The 21,587-nt window shown below is 47.0% G+C and overlaps 1 protein-coding gene across 1 annotated transcript; it reads right to left on the reverse strand.

Moving 5' to 3' along the window:
• Positions 1-1,165: 1,165 nt before the first annotated feature.
• CEP85 (centrosomal protein 85) lies at positions 1,166-19,808 on the reverse strand. The gene is made up of 14 exons (XM_054012110.1): positions 19,730-19,808; positions 17,261-17,333; positions 16,081-16,233; positions 12,367-13,067; positions 10,656-10,792; positions 9,666-9,783; positions 9,056-9,241; positions 7,498-7,650; positions 7,088-7,242; positions 6,327-6,447; positions 5,768-5,818; positions 5,573-5,680; positions 4,381-4,606; positions 1,166-3,979 (listed from the first exon to the last, which is right to left on the reverse strand). Exons 2-14 carry the CDS (start codon positions 17,313-17,315, stop codon positions 3,816-3,818), a joined length of 2,328 nt encoding a protein of 775 aa, XP_053868085.1. The 5' UTR covers positions 17,316-17,333; positions 19,730-19,808; the 3' UTR covers positions 1,166-3,815.
• Between the last annotated feature and the right edge of the window lie 1,779 nt (positions 19,809-21,587).

Below are 21,587 nucleotides of genomic sequence, written 5' to 3' on the forward strand. Positions count from 1 at the left end.
GATCTGAGATTTATTTGGTCACCTACAGCCAGTCAAACCCCAGCTCCTTGATGAAGTCGTTACGAAATTAAATTCGTAATCCCATTGAAACATTTGTTACACTTTTTGAAATTTCATCTCACTCTGAAGTAATTTTAACCTTCGAATAGGGAACCGGGAGCCACAGGGAACCTGGAATAAGGCACCACCTTGTGCCTTGTGCACAGATCACTCGCTCAGTTAGCACCCACCCTCCCCAAATCCCTATAACCTCCTCTGGTAGCCGCCATTCCCAATGCTTGTCAAGGAAAAGTATCCTTGAGAGCAACACTGCTTAGCCTAGCCAGTGGGAGGCAGAGGCAGCCAGCCTCCGCTTTCTGTTGTAATCACTCAAGTTGTACAGCCTTCTGGCCTCATGCCTCGCCCCACATGAAGGCAGTGGGCATCCTGCTAACTATCCCCTTACAGCAAAGCGACTGGCACACACATCTGAGCACTCACGCCATTATATAGCTCAGAATGCCACAGAAAGGAGGTAGGTTTCAGAGTAGCAGCCGCGTTAGTCTGTATCCACAAAAGGAACAGGAGTACTTGTGGCACCTTAGAGACTAACACGGAGGTAGTAAGCACTGCAGTACTTGAACGAAACATACTAGCCGTTGCAATCAAACTCTGCCCTCCTGGAGGCACGTGATTAAAAGGAAGGCACAGTTCTGTGCCCAGTTTGAGCTATTTGGATCTTAAATGCTGCATGGTCAGCTTGTAGTTCCCCATACAAACAGAGTAGGAACTTCTAAAAAAAGTCTTCTGCAACCTATATGGATGTGTTATTTTAGGTTACTGGTGAGACAGTTCTGCTTTCCATTGCCCCGAGTTTCCTTCATAGCCCTACATCCAAGGTTTTATTGTAAACAGTAGCTTGAATTTGTAACTCTATGCAGTGAAGAATCCTAGGGCTTGATTCATCACTGCATGGCAGTGAAACTCCCATTGATTTCAGTAGAGCAAGTCTAGTGACACACCGATGAAGCAGAATATGGGACTTGATTCCGAAGTCTGTTTATAGCCGTGAAGGAAGTGGTTTCAGTTTGACAAAGCACAAGTGTTAGTAGGAACAATGCAGTGTTATGAAATACCATCCAATCCCACCTCCCTCTGCCACATCCTTGAGAAGCAGAGCCATACCCTGAATTGCTTTGCACAACAGGAACAAAGCAGCTTTATTTTATAATCCAAATACTCAGTACAAACAACCGCGTAAGACAAATATTCATATAAATATACTTGTGCTTAACTGTACAAGGAAACACCAGGCCCAAGTCAATTATTAAACACGTCCTGCGTAAGCAATGAGACTAACCACAGTACATGGTTATTTTAGATATCTGGGTCTTGGGTGCTCTAGCCACCAAAGCTGGTGGATACCTGCTATAACCGAAGTTATTTTATTAACAAGGTATGCAAAGAACTTTTTTTTAAATACAAACCTTTGCAAAAGGATTAAAATGAAGCGCTCTCTCTCTCTCTCTCTCTCTCGCAGGCACAGTAATATACTACCCGAGTGCCATGACACGTAGGAGCCTATCACCTCTTTCCCCAAGGACAGAAATGCAGTGCCCTGCTCTGTATCAGCTTAAGAAATGAAACCCTTATGTATTTAAGACCTAGATTCTGGTTTTGCACCAATCATTCTGTGGGTGCCGCTGGGGACATGTAGCTATCTCCTCTCTTCCTCCCTGCATGTGTTTTGTGGGTATAAATGGAAACGTGGGTGAGGCTGCTTTAAAAAAGTCAGGTGCTAAATGCAGGTTCCCTGGCAGGCTAACAGCATCTCTGTTAAACAACATGGTCACCAAGGTTTCCAGTTACCCAGCAACATTCATGTTTGGTGCTGCTGGCCCTGTCGTGCCCATATTTCTCAATAGTCTGGGCAACTGACTTCAAGGAATTATCTTGGCCCACTATCTAAGTAACTCAGCAAGGGAGCTGGCTGGAGGCAACACCTGTGGAGAGATGTCATGATTATAAGCAATGATCCATGTTACACTACCAGATGCTCCAGGAAGGATAGTGTAGCTACACAGCAGGGAATATGCCAGCTAACAAGCCACCCATCAGATACTTTTTGATCTTAGTCATGGGTAGCATATTAGCCAGGTGGTTTCCAGAACAAACATTGTGCTGGCCAGATTTCACTGGTCAATGAAGTCTGACAAAAGAGCACCAGGAACAGCATCTTCACAGAACTGGGGATCAGCCCCAAAAGGAGGATGCAAACCTACAACAGCCAAATGTTAACATGTGTCAGCAGGGTTTTCATCTGACTGAATTGACTTCTTAGCTTCTGACCCAGCCAGCCGGTTTCATCATTAGCCCCTGGGTGCTTTTCCAACTAAGCAGACATTTAGTACTTCAGAGTCACCCCTAAGGCTGAGCGCTGACAAAATATAAGAATGGAAAAGAATTTTCATGTGCTTATTTTGACATCACTCAGCTCGCAGGGTGCGGTTTCAGCTCACATACACAAAACCAAGCAAGCTTTAATCTAGTTAGTTCAGGAACTGGAGCAGTAAAGGTGCGGCAGTGCAGGCTATACACGCGCACACGGAATCCTGGGTAATTACTTGCGGCTCTAACGTACCCTGCTGCAATTTCACCGGTCTGGTCCTGAGCTAGCTTTAATCTAGCGGGTGTGTCTATGTGAGCGGCGATGGATCCCTGTGACTGCACTGCAGTCACTACCCTGCAGGACTTCTGGGAAAACCCTGTTCACATCCCAGACAGCAGCACAGTGAGGATACCCCATGCAATGATTGTCATTTCTCCCACTGAACAGCTACAGGGAGGCAGCAGAGAGCCTTTGCAGGCTTGCAAAGGCTCTCTGCTGCTTGCAGGGAGCAGTCCTTCCGGGCAGAGTGTGTATGCCCAAGGCTGCTGCAGGATTGGTTTATGGCTATAAAGGCAGCTAGGAGAAAGACCAGTTCCCCCACACCTCGCAGAAGATGCATTAGGGATGAAGTTAAGTAGGTGGGAAATTTCTCTAGAAGATTAAGGCACTTCAGTAGCAGTCCACTTGCTGCTCTCCACATTCAGAGCATCGTTAAAGGGATAAAATCCTAAGGCCTCATCAAGACTAGCATTTTCAGAACCCAGTTTTAGCATCACCTTTTTTCCAGCCTGTTGGCTACTGAAAGACATCAGTGGCCTATACCTGAGCAATGCAGACCTGGTTACCCGAATGGCCACACACTATTGATCCGGGCCAGAACCATATACATGGTTGTTGCAGATAAGCCTGTAACACTGTACTTCTAGGGACAATTGAACAGTGCTACTGGCGTAGCAGCTTGTCTATGAACTCCACAGACTTCCTCTGAACACTTTTGTGCAATCAGTAAGGCCAGAATATTCAGAAGGAATCTGCTTGGATTGTTTATTTACCAGAAAGGCCAGAGGCCATGGCATCCGCTTCCCTTTCAGGTCAGTTTGAATCCTTGTGTTTCCATGTTCAGTATTTGACATACTTGGAAGAGAACTAGTAACTCACCCACCAGATCGAATCGGAGACTGCACCGAATCCAACGGCTCAAAGTTGCTGCAAAGTCTGATGAACAGCAAAGATCCTAAATCGTTCCAGTTAGCCAATCAGCAACTGAATGACCTTGGCATCAGAATCCCTGATTTCCTCTTGTGGATAAGCACCAGCATCTTGTACCTAAAGCATGGAGATGGTAAGGTGCTTGATAGTTTTTTCCACTACATGGGCTCTAATCTCCTCAGATTTTCAAGTGTTAATTTCCAGTTGTTCCTATGCTATCCTGGGGAGAGCTTATCCATCACTGCGTGATGCAGTTGTCCCCCATATCCTGTGCATATCTGTCAGATATTGCAGTCCGTAAGTCCTCGATCTCTTTGTGAAGCTGTTTCGCCTCCATCCGTTTTTTTGCAAGCACGTCTGGGTTCAGCAAGTCATCCTTCTCCTTAACTGAAGATTGCACAGCTGTATAGTTAGAGAATGAAATCACATCAGAGACACAGTTCTGAACAGGAGTCATGCATTAGTGAATACATCACTTTACACCAGACAAATTATCCACAGTACATGGCATTAGTTAACACCCAGCAGATCCATACAGGGAATTCAAATCTTTAAAGTCTGTGAATCAGAGGTCTGAACAGAACGACAGAGCACAGAGAAAGGCAGGCTGGCTTTTAAGACTTTTCAGCATCACCCAGCCCAGCCCTGCTTCCTGCCCCGGCTCGGGTGGAGACGGGGAATGTGACCCTGAAAAAAATTTAGGGACCACTGATATAAACAAATTATTCTATTCCACCCAGTGCATGAACCAAAGCCCACCCCCCCCCACATACACACACTCTGAGAGTCCCTTGTGTACTTACAGTGAATGCCCAGGAGCAGGGAAAGGTTGGGATCCTTGCCCTGTGCTCTTTGAGTCACAATGCTGTAGACAGACTGCAAATCCTGTAGGCAGCTGGCCAGTTCACTGTGTAACTCATGGGCGAGATGTGCTGTCCCGACAGGAAGCGGTTGGTTCATCTCTACCTGCTGGAGGTGCTCCTGTAGGGTCAAATTCTTCTCAATCAGATCCTGGTTCTGCACGGAAAGCTGAACAAACAAAAGTCACGTTAGCCAAGTCCTAACTATGTCAGATAGGCCGTCTGATTCTAATGGCCCCTCAGCGTGGAGCAGGCGTTACAGACTTTGGTTGCATGTATATGTTTGGGAACTGTACAGACACTGTTTTCTGAATCAGGATGTTTTCTTTTCACAGGATTGGAACTTTGTGTCTTGCCAGAAGGGGTATATACTTTTAGCAGTGTGGATACTTGGTGGTGGTGATGACCAGAAGAGTGGGTTTATATTAAGAATGTCCTCTGGATTCAAACCCAGCTAGAACAGTTTAAAGGTCAAATTTTGGGCCTGACCACCACACCACTAGGTTTTTTTAAAATAGGAGCCTGCTTCTCTCAAAAGAGAAGAATATAAAATCAACAGGACAGGAAACGCCTTATCCCACTAGCTCCCTGGTGCCCTCAGTCTGGATAATAATGCAGTGGCTTCCAAGGGATGCCTGTGCTCTTTCCCCCTTCTCTTTGCCCAACTTGATGCAGGGTGAATTCTCCCTCAGGAGACACACTCAGTACTTGGGTCACTTTAAGACATCAGATGGAATTCAACCTAGAATCTTTCATTCAGGGCTTATGAAGCTCTGGTATATAGCTGTGGTGAATAAGACTTCTTTACTGCACCCTGGTGGTCACATCAGTAACTACAATCACAATCCACACTAAGTTGGGAGTTAGGGAGCCAAGCTGCTGCATGGGAGCCAGGCACAACCAGATCTCATGCATTACAAAAGCAACAACTAGGTGGCAAGATGGATGAAAAAGAGAAATCATGGTTCTAAAATAGAGACCAGGAACCCCCTTTCTAGAGCACTGTCAGGGCAGCTAGCAGACTCTGACAAGATGCAGTGAAGGAGGACCCAGCAACTGCACGTTAAGTCCCCCGCTACAAGACAGTTCATTGTTCATTCAGCTACTGGGTTCATACACAAACTCCAATTCGGACCTCTTTCACGGCAGTGCGTAGCTGCTGCAGTGCGTTTTCTCTTCGTGTCGCCTCCTCCTTCAGAGCCTGACTTGTCCCCTCTTCCTGCGACACCTGTTCTTCCAGGCTCTGCAGCAAACCCAGGGAGAGAAGTTAGTTCAACATATCTTATCGATGCTCCAGAGTTCCCAGACCTTCAGCATTCACACCTCTCACCTTTATTCGTGAAGACAACTGCTCCATCTTTTTCTGCTGTTTGTCCACAATCTGAAATCAAAAGCAGATGCATCTCAGATCTGAACATGCCCAAACGTACTCAGTAATACCACTTGGGATTCCTTCCTTTGATCGAATAGCTACAAATCAGTTTTTAATCACTTTAAATTACAGCCTGGTTTGTAAAGTGCTTTGAGATTCCCTAGTGGAGGGTGCTAGTAGGAACAGCAATTATGTACTGAGACTGGAGAGGCTGCATTCTTGGGGTTCCCCCTCCCTACCTGCTTCCTTTTCTGGATTCTTCAGTTTCTCGTCACTGATGTTTAAGAGACTACTACAGAATTGTAGAGTATTCACACCAAGAATGGCTATCAGACCCCTCCAGGCGTGGCATGCTGAGAACTACTAGCGCATAGCACTTGTATAAGTACATAAGAGTTTGAATGTTAAACTTGAACCCCTGTTTTAATGCCTGATGTGGAACAGTCCAAGGAAGGAGAGAAATCTGAGTTAGTGTGGGGTAGTCTCACCCATGTCTGAGTTGTATATTCAGAGTTACCTTCCTGAGACAATCACAGTCTTTCTGCAGAGAATCATTTTCTGATTTCTGTTTCTCCACCTCCTGGACAGGTGACCCCCTGCCTGCACTCTTCACACACTGCTGCACTCTGTCCTGCAAGCTGAGATAAACAGCTCATCAAATGAACTGGCAAATATAAGAAATTTCAACATAATGTGGCAGTGGTTCCCTTTTAAAGAGACAATAGGAGAAACGGACATCCTCTGCCACGGGACAGATACAGACAGGAAAAGCTTTTTCCACTGCCCTGTCAATGTTCCTCCATGTGACTTGAGGCGATTTATTTCTAAGGAATAGAGGGGAACGATCAGCCCCCGTGACCCAGTCAACCATTTCCCTCTTGGCTGAGGCTGTCACAATGGGATGTTCAATTGTATCATGTGTGATATAGACACATATCCATTGGGAACTAGTCCGAGGCCACAAGCTGCTTTCACATAGCTTCAGTAGCCTCTGATGAATATGAACCAAGGGACCTGGAGCAGAAAGGCTTCATGCGTTTCCCTGAGCCAGACCTCCATTTTGGAACAGCCACAAGTTATGGTCATTCAATTTTATCTAGAAGTTACAGTCGAGCACAATATCCAGAGACTCAATACAAGCCCAGTTCATAACTACACTGCAGTAGAAAGATGCGCTCTAGCGTATTCCACTTCTCTGTTCTCCATGCTCAGGATTCTAGAGCTACTGCCTTCGCTCCTAGGCAGAAGTCAGGCTCGCCTTCATCTTTGGGGCTTTACCTGTGAACAGTGGAAAGCAACTCCAGTTCTTTGCGTTTTTGTGTTTCTAGCTGCATCTCCTGCTCTCTGCAGGCAGCCCGGACATCTCCAAGCTCTCTTTTCAGCGCCGTCACGGTTTTCTGCAGAGCAGAACTCTTCAGTTCCGATTCCTTTAACTGGAACAGAGAACATTGCTCAGCACTAACAAGTCTAGAGATCCTTTGCCATGTGCCACATTAGGGCTACCCCAGTAGTTGACAGGGATTTCTACTATCGCTGTGGCAGTTTACAGCCCATAGCTCAGAACATTTCTCTTTCAGAAGGACAGATTGCAATTCTACTAGCCTAGTGTCTGGATTATTGGCAGCAGTAAATTGTGGCATCCAGGCTAATGCCTCAAACGCAGCACTATACAGAGGATGTCATTTTACCTGCTGATTCTGTTTCTGATGATCCTCCAACGTTGGCAGATCAGCCAGATAGCGCTCCAGGGTCTCAACTCTCTGCTGTCTCTCCCGGTTTTGCTCAGACTCCTTTTGGCATTTCTTTTTCAGACTGTTAATGTGTTTGTCTCTTCCCTTTACCTGCATGAAGAGACAATTGAAGGTTTGATTTGCTTATGTTATAATTTCCGTGTGTCTCTCTCTCTCCAGCTTATCTATCTAAGCATTTATGCAGCACCCATCACCAAGATTACAAATTGCCGCATCTCAGCACCTTTTCTTTTCACTGTTATCTGAAAGTGAACTTCATCCATTGGAAGTTATATGCTAGTTATCTGGTCAGCACATGCGCTCCTAAGCCACCCTCTGTAATTGCAGGTTTTTATTGCTGGTGAACCCAAGCAAGGAGCAGTTTCTGTACTCAAAGAAAGAATGAGCAAATACGCTTGGAATTTAAAAGTTATCAAGTGCGCCGCCCCCCCCCCCACACACACTTATAAGATGCTGCACAAAATTAAAAATACAGTTAAAATTCTGAAATATAAAAATAATTAAAGCCAAACAATATGAGGTTATTAAATACACAAATTTAACACAGCCCTCAGACTCTTAGCAAGTTGCAAATAAGGTTCTGAGTATCGCAATGCTTGGGTGCTCCTGTCCTCTTCAAATAATCAGAGGAACCTGCGAAAATACAACTTTGACTGAACAAACCTCTAACGCAGCAACATAGGAGAGTTTCCCACTTTAGGAAAACTAAACCCACTCCCCACAAACTGCAGATTTATGTATCATTTGTTTTTAGAACTGTAAAAATAGGATCACTGCATTTACAGGGAACAAGGACGAATAGGGCTGAGACGAACAAGAGAAGAGCGCCTCCAAATGGAGCACTCTTACTAGTACAAGGCAAGAATGGAACAGGCAGTTCTACTCAGGGTGTGACATTTATATTCCAGAATGCACAAGAAAAATAAGTAACGGTTTAGCCTCAAAACACAACATTTTATTAATTAAGCCAAGACTCTTTCCTCACTGAATAGATCATTTCAGCGTGTTTAAGTGCCGAGTGTGATCCATGTGACACAAACGTGGATCCGTAAGTCAGACTTTACCTCGAGCAGGGGAAGGACTTTTATGTCAAAAGAGGGAGTCCAACCTATTTCTTGTACTAACCCTTAAATTCTCCTTCACAATGAAGCCTTAATTATATTGATTTGCTAATTATAATTAAGAGAGTGTGTCTAGACAAGTCACTGATGTTACAGTGATACACACTGAAGAAAATTAAGGGGCAAAAGAAAGGCCACTCCAGAGGTTTTTCTTTGCTTCTTTTTGAAAGCAAGTTGCTCCCAACTACAGCCTGATGGTGGCTGAGGTTTCTCTTTGGGGGCTGCAAGAGAAGAGAGCAGGCCCAATGGCTCCACACAACAGGTGGTGGTGCCAGGAATGGCTCCTTGGGCCAATGCCAGTCACTGGGCCAACTCCCCACCCTTGAGGGGAAAAAAAAGGCATTGACGCAGTTCCAGAGCACCAACAGTCATACCCTCTCTTCTTGTTTCTTCAATTCTTCTGCGTGCTTCTGCACGGTCTCCTTCAGTGTCTCCCGAATCAGTTTCGTATCCACCTCTGAAGCAGCCAGCTTCTTCTCCAGTTCAATCTTTTCCTTACTGAGGGATTCAGTCTTCTCAGTAAACTGTGCTCGCAGGAACGAGTTCTCCCGCTGCAGCTCCTGCCAACAGACACCCAGCAATCAGCGTAAGGGTTCCCATTGTCCACTAAACATAACAGACCCTATTCTCCAGAACAGCAGTTACAACTCTGATGTATTATCCACCCTTCACAGCTCCCAAAGATCTTTACAGCACCTCTTATGCACCTGCAAAATTAGCTTGCACACTGCTTGGCTGGTGCTGTTAGCCACCAGCATTAGTAGCATGACCACTGCAGTTTGTTCAGAAATCAAAGGCTCTAAATGTCAAGACCACAGAAAAACCCAGATGGGCCAGATGAATTGGCACCAGCAGACACACCTGGAATGGACTTTTACCTTGCCCACCCCTCCTATGCAGAAATAACCTGCTAAAACAAGCACACTGCAGCAAGTGGGTTTAGTGCATGCTATTTTCAACTGACTTCTTGCTGTTCCTACTTACCTGCATTCTCAACATGCAAATATCTCCATAGGGGGCAGCACAGCTAAGAAGAGCACTGTGAACCTGCAGCTCACTCTCACGCACTTTCTGCTCCAACTGGGAGATGTGCTGCCTCTGCCTGCAAAAAAAAAAAAAAATAATCAGATCAGACAATACATCCTTCTCAAACATACCCCATAGTTGTTGCCCTAGCCGATAGGACAAGGCACTCTGACAGCTATGTAAACCCAGTACAGTCAAAAAACACACAGCTCCTCACTCAGGGCCCTCCATCATGACAAAAAACACAACTACATAGCTTAAAAATAGCCTGCAAAGGAATAGCAATTTTTAAAGGCTTGAAAGCGTTTTTGTCAAAAACATGCTTGTTTTTCACGTTAAAAATTCAAGTCTTGTCTGCCCTGCAAGTTTCTACGGCGACTGGAGAATTTACTGGTGAAATTGCGTATGTCAGAAGAGTCAAGCTGAGCAAATGACCTGGGTAGGGATTTTTAGTTCAAATGTTTAAAACTTCACGCATGTTAACACCTGACATCAATAGTCAATAAGCACTTTGGAGAAAGGAGAGATTTGTTAAAGACTCACCAGCCTCAAATAAACATCCCTGAGATCCCAAAGAGGTCCTCCAGCAAAACTAGGAAGAGCAGACTTGGCATTCCAAATGTTTCTCATGTAAACAAACAGGAGAACACATTTTAAAAGCGTTTAGCTCTTCCTTCTCTGTCACAAAGCAGGAAAAACGCACAAAGGCAGTTTTTAAAAATCCTTTGCAGATCCTCTAAGTTAGCCACTGCTGCTAAGGAATCACTTGTCTCACTTCCTCACTATTCGCTTCCATGGGAATCGCTCTGAAATCTCATGGAAGACAAGGGCATTTCTTCAAATGTTTTTTTACAAGTACTATGTTATTTGTTAGTGTCAATAAAAACCCACAGGATAACACATTTCTTTTTTTTTTTCTTTATTGCTCTCTCCTGAAATACCTCCTACCTGTCAATGAGGATCTCTTTTTCCTTAAGTAGATTCTCACTGGCGTTCAGGATACTGACCCATTGGGCTGGATCAGTGGAGTGCAGTGAAGTAGCATACATTGAAGGCTGGTGGCAAGCCGCCGCTCCATTTTGTAACTGAAAGAGTAGGAAGGAGAGGCATAGGGTTCACAGAAGGTAACTGCAGCATTGCTGGGGCTATTTTGTACGCTGTGTGCTCATCTGGCATGCGAGCACGCAGAAAGTTCATCTAGTACAGCGCTATTTCAGCCTGTGTCTGGGCTCCGGGAACAAGTCATTTTGGCTGAGCTCAGGCACTGAGTTTATTGAATAATTTTAGACCACTGTGCTGTGTCACTGGAAGCCATTGGTTTCTAATATTGCTACTCACCAACTGCTCACTAAACAAATGGCTCCCCGTCCAGTGAAAGCCTGATATTTTCATAAAAATCTACTTAAAATTGTTCCACAAGTCTAGATATGGAGCGAGGTTAGTCTGCTAGTTGAAATACTGAGAACCACCACCTTCTATCTGCATAGGTTTCCCCTGCACTTCCCATCGGAAAGGGTAATCACCACCTGATTTAAACTATTGTGTAGCATTGCTGTGTTACGTTACATCAGGGGTGGGGAACCCACGGCACGCAGGCCAGATCCGGCCCGCTGCTTCAGTTCATCCAGCCGGCAGCAAGTCTCCGCGCCGCAGGCCTTGAGCCGCGGTGCACCCTGCAGGGCTGGAGCAGCAAGCGCTGGCTTGCTGGGTTGCCAGAAGTTCAGTCGGCTTCGCGCAGCTCCTGGCAGGGGCAATCCGGGAATCTCCGCACACTGCCGCCAGCGCCAGCTCCGCAGCTCCCATTGGCCAGGAACCACGACCATTGGGAGCTGCAGGGGCGGTGCCTGAGGGCAGCAGGCACTACGCAGAGATCCCTAGCCCCAGCAGGCAAGGAACCTGCCTTAGCCCCACTGCACCACCGACCAGGAGCCACCTCAGGTAAGCGCCGCCCGGCCGGAGTCTGCACCCCGAACACTCTGCCCCAGGTCAGAACCCCCTACTGCACCCTAACTTCCTCCCAGACTTCGCACCCTGACCTGCATCCCAAACCCCTGCCCCAGCCCGGGGCCCCAGCCCGCACTCCAAACCTCTTGGCCCCCGCCTGGAGCCCCCTCCTGCACCCCCAGCCCCACACCAGAGCCCGCACCCCCAGCTGGAGCCCTCACCTTCTCCCGCGCCCCAACCCTCTGCCCCAGCCCAGAGCCCCCTCCCACACCCTGAACCCCTCATTTATGGCCCCAACCCGGAGCCTAGGGGAAGCCCCAAGCCTCTGTGCCCGCCCCCTCTCTAGGCTGGAGCCTCAAGCACTAGCTTGCCCACTGGCGGGGGGGAAGCCCCGAGCCTCTGTATTCCCCCACGGGGCTGTGTGTGGTCCGCCACTGATTTTTTCTGGGGTCAGTGGACCCTGATAGAAAAAAGGTTCCCCACCCCCGTGTTACATGGTTGCCACATTTCAGTGATGTGAGGAATGACCTGTATATGTAGATAGTTTTGAGATAATTTGTATAAAAATGTGTAATAGAAGCACAAGACATTCCGCCCCCTTACTGCATTAGTCAGGAATTGTGATGACATTACATATAACTCCGAGAGAGGTGGAGAGGGAAGGAGAAAGTGATTTCAAAGGGTTTTGTTGTTTAAAAAGTGGATCTTTTTCTACCTGCATCTGTTCTACTTGCAACCGTATGTTGTCCAGCTGCTGCCTCCAAGCACTGAGTTCACAGGCCCTCTGATGTGGATGCAAAGTGCAAGGCTCCTGCCTCCACACCTGAGACTGAGCCGCCATTGGTTTCGAAAAGACGTTATTGGGCTGAAATCCCAATGGCATCAGTCTGCTCCCAGTGGGCCAAGTACCATTTCGTGGCTCACAGGCTTCACTGGCCCCTGTTGCTGGTTTAGTCTCTGGCAGCACTTTGTAAGTGGAAATCAAGCTTGGATCCTGGAACTTGTGGGCCGGGTCAGCGTGCAGCGTATCCAGCAAAACAGATTGATTAAGGGTAGGCTCAATGGCAGGAGTGTCAAATTTTCGAGTGTCTTCCGCTCTCAGATGATCAGAAATAGGAAACCAGGACTGCTCAAAACCATTTCCCCCAGATGTCCCGTAGAGATGCAAGAGATCCACTTGAGAGGATTTCACAGCAGTAAAACCTCCACTTCTTGGCAGTCCTCCATTTTCAGTGGACGATCTTGGTACGGCTGGTTTGGATGAAACTGGGGCATTCTGCAGAGAGCTCGGCTCACCTGCTGAGTAGAGCGTGGCGGGTGACGTACCCAACGTAGAAGGCATGACATGGGCTGTGGGGATGGTCACTTGGGTTTTGATGGGCTGAAACGAGGAACTGCTACTGGAATTCCAAAATTCTAGGGAAAGAATTTCTGAGAGTTAGAATTAAAGCAGCACTTTTAAATTACAAGACAATTGCCACCTTTTCTTATCCTACTAGGAACATTTCCTACGGTCGAGGGGCTGGGGGAGACCAAACACAGTAGCAGGACAAGGGCACACTTGCACATCTGTTTTTTCCTTTATTAAAAGTTCCAGGTGCCCCATGATATTTATCTGCCCGAGTAAATGCAAAAGGGCAACAACTGCTATCATTCATCCTAGACCATTACATTTTGGTGTTAAAATTCTTTAATCAAAACTTATTGATAAACTTATCTGTCTAGTCACTTGTCAATAAATCCTGAAATTGAGTAAAAGCTGAAACTTACTCAGGAACTGAAAACTGAGACCGTGGTTACGTTCTGCTCATCCCACAGCACAGCGACTCTGCACTGTAACTAAAAGCAATAGGAGCTAAGCCCATGATAAGCTGCAAGCCTTGCTGAGCACACACCACAGAGCCCTTGACCTTAGAACTCCCCTGGAACATGGCAACAAAACCAGCCGTTCCTAGAACTAAAAGTAATGGCCCTGTCCCACAGTCACAGGAAATGAGACCAAGTGCCGATCCGTCATCTCACGCAGCTACCAAACCTGCCTCCATGGAAGTCTGAAGTTATTCTTAGTAACTCTCAGGTTTCAATAGAGCAACAACAGGAGCTCAACTGGGCAAATCCTGAGAAGTCTTCTTTCCCAATGTGTTGATTTTTCCTCTTCCCCATATATTTGGGTACCAATTTCATGTTTCCTCGGGCTAGCCTGTTTTCTCAATGCATTGGCATAAGGCCCATCCTGATGTGCGATTTCTCCAGCCCAGCTTTGGGACAGTGAGTTCGCATTCCCATATGTTTTTAACATCAGAGTGTTGCTATGGGAAGGAATGAAGTCACAATTTTAAAGTAACTGGAATGAGGAACTATGCAGGACCCTGTCAAATGTCTCAAGCTACATAAAAGATGTTAATATGAAGGAATGTCATCTCTCAATGTTAAACGGGGGGGGGGGGGGGGGGAGGGGAGGAGAAAAGGAAATCCCTACGGATATCAGCTCCACCTAGGACTCCTTCAAAGAGGAAACAGCCCTCCAAATAGACAAGAATACACGTTTCAAACAGACTGAGGAGAGTCAGTGCCGATTTCTTCTCTCAAGTCTCCTAAGCTTAGATTGCAGCATCATGGTCAGGAGCTATTGAGTTCTATCCACTAGCAATGGACTCCACTGGGAATGAATCAGTCCCTGGAAGCATGGGAATGACCACCACAGCCAGTAGCATCTTATAACAAGTACGCTGATTTTAAAAGTCAAAATAGAATTCTAATAACTATCAGTATTGCAAGTTAATCTGGGCTCTTCAGAGAAGGGACATTGTCTTGCTGTATGTTTGTGGTGTTATCGACACCACCACCCCACTTTGAGTGCAACTGGAAATTTTCTTGTGTTGAGAAAGACTATATGGGGAACCTCAAGGTGCAGGCATACAATACTTTGAAAAAATTATTTAAGAACACCTTGATCTTGAATCTTGTGTTGTTAGAAAATATGGCAAGTTTCAAATGGTACCATACACCTGAAGAAGAATGGGAAAGTGAACAAGAAGCGTTTCTTCTAAAGAGCAATACAAGTAAACCCTCCTTATTTGTGACTGAAAGGAGCTTCAGGTTAACGAGCAGTGTCCTATGCCAGTGGTTCTCAACCTTTCCAGGTTCCTGTACCCGTCCCAGGAGTCTGATTTGTCTTGCATACCCCAAGTTTCACCTCCACTTAAAAAACTATTTGCTTACAAACTCAGACATAAAAATACAAATGTGTCACAGCACACTATTACTGAAAAATTGCTTACTTTCTCATTCTGTCTGTATGAAATTTTAGTTTGTACTGACTTCGCTAGTGCTTTTTATGTAGCTTGTTATAAAACTAGGCAAAGATCTAGATGTGTTGATGTACCCCCTGGAAGAGCTCTGCGTACCTGTGGTTGAGAACCACTGTCCTACACAAGCCTGACTACTGCCTCAGACCACACATACACAAGAGTTTGTCTCATCTAGCACGAGGGAAGGCGCAGTTTCCTATATTGCTGTAGAGTACATTACTTGCATACAATTCAAAAAGCCAACATGATGCTGTGGAAGTGTAGAAGCCTGAATTCAAACAACAGAAGGACAAGAAGTGGATCAGTTTCTCTCCCCCATTAAAAAGCAAAAACATGATTATTGCCCCATTGATAGCAATGTCAGTTTCCCGTGCTCTTAAAGTCATGGCCTTCTTGGGAAGCCTTGTGCTGAAAGGAGAACTCCAAGCTAACAATCCCCTGGTTAGGACTGGATGCAATATGAAAAGTGACCTCGCAGAATGCATCTCACTACACAATCAAAATGGTCAAGTCTAGATATCATTGAGAACTATTACACAAAAATTCCCTTGTTCTGTTTGCAGCTCAAGAGCCACAATATACCAGTCTCTATCCATTTTAATAAACTGACCATAATTCTTACAAAATACAGGTAAAGAGGAATATTGAGGCAATAGTTTTGTCCGGCATATTGTGTAGAGCGAGATCCTCACACACTTTCTACTGGAAAGTATATTAATGTGAAGCAGAGGCTGAAGCTCAAGAGCTCAAGGTGTTCAGAATCCTTGTGCATCTTAAAGATTATTAATCTACCTCTGTCAAAAGTCATTTTAATTGACAAACTTGTAACTACCGTTGAAGCTAGAAATTGTAATGCAGTTTGGCTAATCTCCTTTCAAGCTTTAGATAAGATAATGAATCTCTCAACCAATATATATTTTTTACATTTTAGGTTACAAAACTGACGGCTAAGTGTGAAAGTGTACAATAGTCTCACTACAGGATAGGTCGTCTTCCCCTCCATTTCATACGCTAGGGCTGTTTCTGTATCGGGAGGTTCTTGACGCTTGGTTTATGTTGTAAGAAGAACTAGAAAGAATTCTGCACTTTTACTGTAAGGATCAGACATTCAGACTCACCCTCTGTGCTGTCTGAGCAGGAGGTCCCGATTGCTGTATCCCCACTGTCAGCCATACTTGAACTGTGACCAAAGCGACTCTGGAACTTCACAGACAGAGTTGGGGTTTTCCAGTCGGTCTCCAAAGAACAGCTCTTTTGACCTGTATTAGAGTCTGGGAAAGAGTCACACTGTGGGCATATATATAATTCAGAGTACTACCTATCAGTATTACACCGAGAGAGTGTTCCCCAAAGATCAACCTTTAGAACCTAAACTGAGGGGAAAGTATCCCCAGCCTGTTCCACCTGCTCAGAGATATTTGCCAGTGAAGGAGACTGAAAGGTAATAAATGAACAAGATGACTTCGCAGCTGATTTCAAAGAAATAAAGTTTCAGATTTCTTTATAGGAGACGGCAAATGGAAGAGACTTATTAAACCCATCCTTATCCTTGCCCCTGCTGGGGTGAACGGAGGAAATATTAGAAATTAATTTTACCAAGGAGACCAACAAGCCAATTTAATTTATCAAATGGAGTTTGAACTTTTGGTTACAAAATCATTTTTCCAGTTTAATTTAAATTCATTAAAAAAAGAAGTGGATCTCTCCAGAATGATTAGCAAGTCAATTGCTTGAGAATCAGCATTAAGCTGTATTCACACATTTCCTTACTGGGTGGATATGAATTGTTCTTTGTTTGATTCCTCCAAAATATCGCTGCTTGTGAAATCTCTTTCCTTATGGCAAATCTTCTAGCAACAGGCACAGAGGACCTAACCCAAGTCAGCAAGAGAGGAAAGGACACCACTATGGAAGATAAGAATGCAATGCATATCTCACTGGTATCACTATGCGTGTGCTCCGAAACTGAAGAAGCGGCAGAGTGACAGTGTTTGCATACGGAAGTACAGAGATAATACTGGTGATGGTAAAGATGCATTGCAATATTATCATATTATGAACTCCCCCTCTGCTGGATTTTAAGAGAGGTTGGTGTATGTGTAAGTGACGATCCGTCCCTGGACGGACATGCAATTGTTTTGCAGGCACAGGATATTAACAGATCAAATAATTGTTTTAAGATTTTATTTTTAATAAAAAGCTTTTGGTAAATAAGCCACGTCCTGGGTTTCATAAGGAATCTCCTCCCAGGATATGGCAGGAGTATGACTTTTAAGGAAAACAATTCATAATTCAAACCTGTTGGACTTGTCTGCTGGAACCTCAGGTCTGGGCATTTCTCAAGGGTGGCCATCACAGCTATTCCAGTCAACTATAAAATTAAAGAAATAGAATCAACATAATCCAATCCATTTTTGCCACTGACCAAGCAAGTATACAAATCCTACACTGACATAAATACTACAGCTACTCTTCGCTATAGGAGACATTTATCTTTAATACTATGTTTCACATTTAATTAGCACCTCCTTTCCACTACTTTTTCCACTATAGAACAGCAGTTAACACTTCAAGAAGTGCAATTAGTCTGGATTAACACACTTTTCAGAAATGGAAAATGTTCTGGTTTGTAACACTCTTAAAGTGCTCAGCATAAAACCTGGCCACATGTTATACCATCTTGGTTATTTATAGGGCATCAGCCACCATAGTATCTAGGTATTCGTTCTATATCTATAATTATTCAAAATTTCCTTTTACAAACCTCAGCACTTGGCCAGTTTATTTCTGCCTTCTGAAGATTACTTTATGCAGCTACACCCAGAAACCTGGTCAGTCAGTCATAAGTGATGTTACACCATCAGCTATGATCATGCTCTATCCAGAGCGTTGGTTGACTATTGTATATGAAATCATCTCAAACACATGAATCTCCTGCCCAGAGTATGACTATAATATCTAGCACTTGCAAACTTCTTCATTATCAAATTCAAGCTCTCATTTCCTTCAACCCTGTGAAATAATAACTCCCTATTATCCAGTCCTTGCAGGCCCCACTTTAAGTAAATTTGTCATCCAAAGTCCTCATGGAAAATATTTCTATTTTGAAAACAGAGCTAATGATTTGGCACCAGTCACATGGTGAGACAGTAGGGAATGCAATGAGATATGGGGAGAAGTGGAGTTCCATTCTGAGCAAAGAGAAACAAAACTTGATGGTTAACTCAGGTTAATGGATTATGTGTATGGCTCTACCAAATTCAAGGGCCATTCTGGGCAATTTCACAGTCATATGATTTGAAAAATAGTCAATTTCATCTTTTCAGATGTTTTCAAGGGATATTTCAGTGTTGTAACCATGAGGATCCTGACCCGAAAGGGAGTCATGGAGGGGTCGCAAATCTGTTGAGTGTGTGTGTGTGTGGGGGGGGGGGGGGGCGGGTGGAGGGAGGTGTCATGGGATTGCTACCCTCACTTCTGCGCTGTCAGCAGCCCCAGAGATGGAGGTGGGTCTGATCTCCTCTGTGCTGCTGGGAACACCCCAGCTGGTGGCTCCTAGCTGTGAGTTGAGCCATGCTGGGGAGGGACAGGACTTGCTCTTCCCCTGCACAGCTGCTCTGGGAGGGGGGTGGGTGATCAGACCCCCCTCAGGGAATCTCCCCCAGCTGCAGGGCACAACTAGCAGCACAGGGAGATCAGACCTATCTCCACCTCTGGCAATCTCTTGCAGCTGCAGGAAGCCCTGGGGCTGCTACCCAGAAGTGGCTGTGCAGAGGAAGAGTAAATCCAAACCCTCCCCAGCCCGGAGGGGATTAGTAGCTGGAGACATGGTAGGAGCCCCAGCTGGGGCACCCCAGCCCTGCCCCTCCCCTCCAATTTCACAGAGAAAGTCTGATTTCACCTCTGACACGTTTTTTTCATGGTCGTGAATTTGGTAGGGTCCCAATTATGTGTTTTGACTATGGTTATTGGTTATTAACTACAGCCGGGTTCAAACAGAAAGACATGCAGCCGACTGACATTAGACCAGTCTCTAGCAGCCGTCAGGCACAGCAGCAACTATCCAGAGTAGACCAGCCCAGGTCATGCTAAAGAGTGCAGGAGATATGAAGTGATGGAAATAACCTTAAAATCCCTCAAAATGCCTTGTCCCCACCCCCCGCTGGGGCAGCCTGGCTGCTGCTTTAAACCCCCAGCCTTAAGCTACCAGCCCAGAGCTCCAGCCACAGTTATTCATCTGGGCGGGCAGGAATCGGGGTGAGCAGATTCAGCCCCGGGCCCCAGAGCCCGGCCCACACGAGAGAGGAGCAGAGCTGGGACTGGATGGCAGCACTTCATGCCGGAAGTGGGCAGCGGGGAGCTGAGGGGCAGGGTTGGGGGGTGCCCCAGGATGAAGGCAGGGGTATTAGCTGACCTAAGGCGCAGGAGTGGCTGGGGAGCCCGGGGCCTGTGCGCTGGGAGGGGGCGATGGGGGGGGGGGGGAAGAGTCGTCTAGCCGGTGGAGTGGGGGCAATGGGGGGCGGGGGGGGTCGTCTAGCCGGTGGAGTGGGGGCGGGGTTAACCCCCGGGGAGAGTGGCAGCGATCGGGACTCCAGCCCCCGGGGGTATATCTAGGGGCAGGGGCGTAGCGGGACTGGGGAGGGTCGGAGCTAGGCGGGAGGCCCGGCGGGTGGGGGGAGCGGGCCCCGCGGGAGGCCGGGGGGGGGGTTACCCGGGGGATGGCAGTTAGCGGGGGGGGGGGGCAGAGGGAGTTCACCCCCCCCTCACCTGGCTCCGCTCGGCTCTCGAGCTCTCACTGTCTCGCGGCGCGGACGCACACGGAGTCGGCGACCGTTACAGCCGTGCCGGGGGGCGGGGGCACCAGGCTAGCTAACCACGCCCCCACCCGCGCCGAGCCTATCCGGAGCGTCGGCTCCGCCTCGTGCCCTCCCACCCCCTCGCCATTGGCCCGCGGGATCCGCTCCCCGCCCCAGATCCATAAGCTCCGCCTTCCCGCCGGGAGCGCTGAATAACGGAAGCGCATCACGGAGAAATGTCTGCCACAGCGACCCGTAAAGAAAGGAGGCGGGGCCTAGGGCTGCCGCACCATTGCCCCGCCCCCTTCCCAACCCTCGCCTACCTCTAGGCCGCCCCTGACCCTTCTCCTCCCAAACCCCAGGTCCCACCCCAGCCTCTGCCCCCCCCCTTGCAGCCCCACGTGGCATTGCCTGGCTGGCCCAGGCCCCGCCCCCTAGCCCTGGGGCCACTCTCAGTTGCAGGTTTTGCAGCCAGTGTGGAGGCTCCTCAACATCTGTTCCCTGCTCTCCTGCCCCGCCCCCCGCCGTAAAACATCTGCACTGCCCGGTCCGCCTAGCCCAATACAGGGGTTGGCCACCCCAGAACTCAGAGTCAGCTGGTATTGCTCAATGCCGCACCACCCAGGGCTTAGCTACCCTTGAAATGCTACAGCGGTGCCGCTGCGTGACCACCACCCACAGCCACGGGAGGGGGTCTCCCGGCCGCCCCCCAGAGAGGCGGTACCTGGGCAATGGGAGAATTCTTCTGCTACGCCATGGCTCGGGTCAGCGTAACTACAGCGCGCAGGGGTGTGGACTTTGCACGCCGCTGAGCGACGTAGCTGGGTCGAGCTCACATTTTAGTGTAGACCAGGCCTATATCTCTACAAATGCACTGGAGAGATACACTGGACTGCAGCCTGATTAGGGCCTCTGGGCACTACCCAGTACCAATAACCAATAATATGTTATCTTGAGAAAGAAACTGTAACCTCGTTAACAACCCCCTTACTGCAAGCTACAGGACTGGCATGAGATGAATAGCCACTGGAACATGCTTTTATTCCAGAGCACTAAGGCCCGGAGCAGTTTCATAGCTAACAAAATTTATCATAGAAATGCAGGGCTGCAAGGGACCTTTAGAGGTCATCAAGTCCAGCCTCCCGCAGTGGGGCAGGACTAAGCCAACCTAGACCACCCCTGACAGGCGGATGCACTTCTATAGTCTGCTTTACCCTTAGCGCTAAGCACCAGATTTTAAAAAGCCATTTAGGCACCTAACTACCATTGCAGTGTTGTACCGAACAGTAGACCAACCCCTGGAGGACAAAATGCTTCAGTGACCTGCCAGCATTCCTTTGGCTTCAATGAAACCACTCCCACCTTGAAGGTAACTGATGGTTGTATCAACAAGACTTTATTTTTAAAGTGGAAACCTCTTTACCAAACTGCTGCTGCACCCTCTGTAATTCTCACTCTGCCTCCTCAACTCCTCCCCCCTCTTTCCTGTTTCCTGGCCTTTCAGACTCCCAACAGCCAGTGCTCCCAGTTCTAATAATCACAAGCAACATCTAAACACCACACTGATCATACAAGCTCCCACCCCTGAGAACTCTCTCCCACAGTCATGTTCAAGAAACAGAAAAGTTGGCTCACTTGGCCAGAGGGTCCTTTTTGTAACCTAGGCAGGTGCTGCTGGCTATAGCAGGACAAAGTATTTCTACCAAGCAAACCTGTACCGGGAGTGGAGGAAAGCTCTGAGCATTTTCAGCTACCAACTGTGAGAAAGATGCCAAAGTTGTTATGTAGGTTTAGAGCTACTGTTTATACCCAGAGCACTAGGGGGGGGG

The sequence above is a fragment of the Malaclemys terrapin genome, chromosome 22 (genome assembly GCF_027887155.1).
Source record: "Malaclemys terrapin pileata isolate rMalTer1 chromosome 22, rMalTer1.hap1, whole genome shotgun sequence".
In the NCBI taxonomy this organism is placed as follows: Eukaryota; Metazoa; Chordata; order Testudines; family Emydidae; genus Malaclemys; species Malaclemys terrapin.

What these genes read in the sequence shown, in the direction of transcription:
- CEP85 (XM_054012110.1), bottom strand. Translation starts at nt 17,315, where the DNA reads ATGGCCACCCTTGAGAAATGCCCAGACCTGAGGTTCCAGCAGACAAGT. An exon ending in CCAGCAGACAAGTCCAACAG is followed by an intron (nt 16,234 to 17,260) that starts GTTTGAATTATG and finishes ACTCTTTCCCAG; the next exon opens with ACTCTAATACAGGTCAAAAG. An exon ending in ATCAGAAACAGAATCAGCAG is followed by an intron (nt 7,243 to 7,497) that starts GTAAAATGACAT and finishes TCTCTGTTCCAG; the next exon opens with TTAAAGGAATCGGAACTGAA.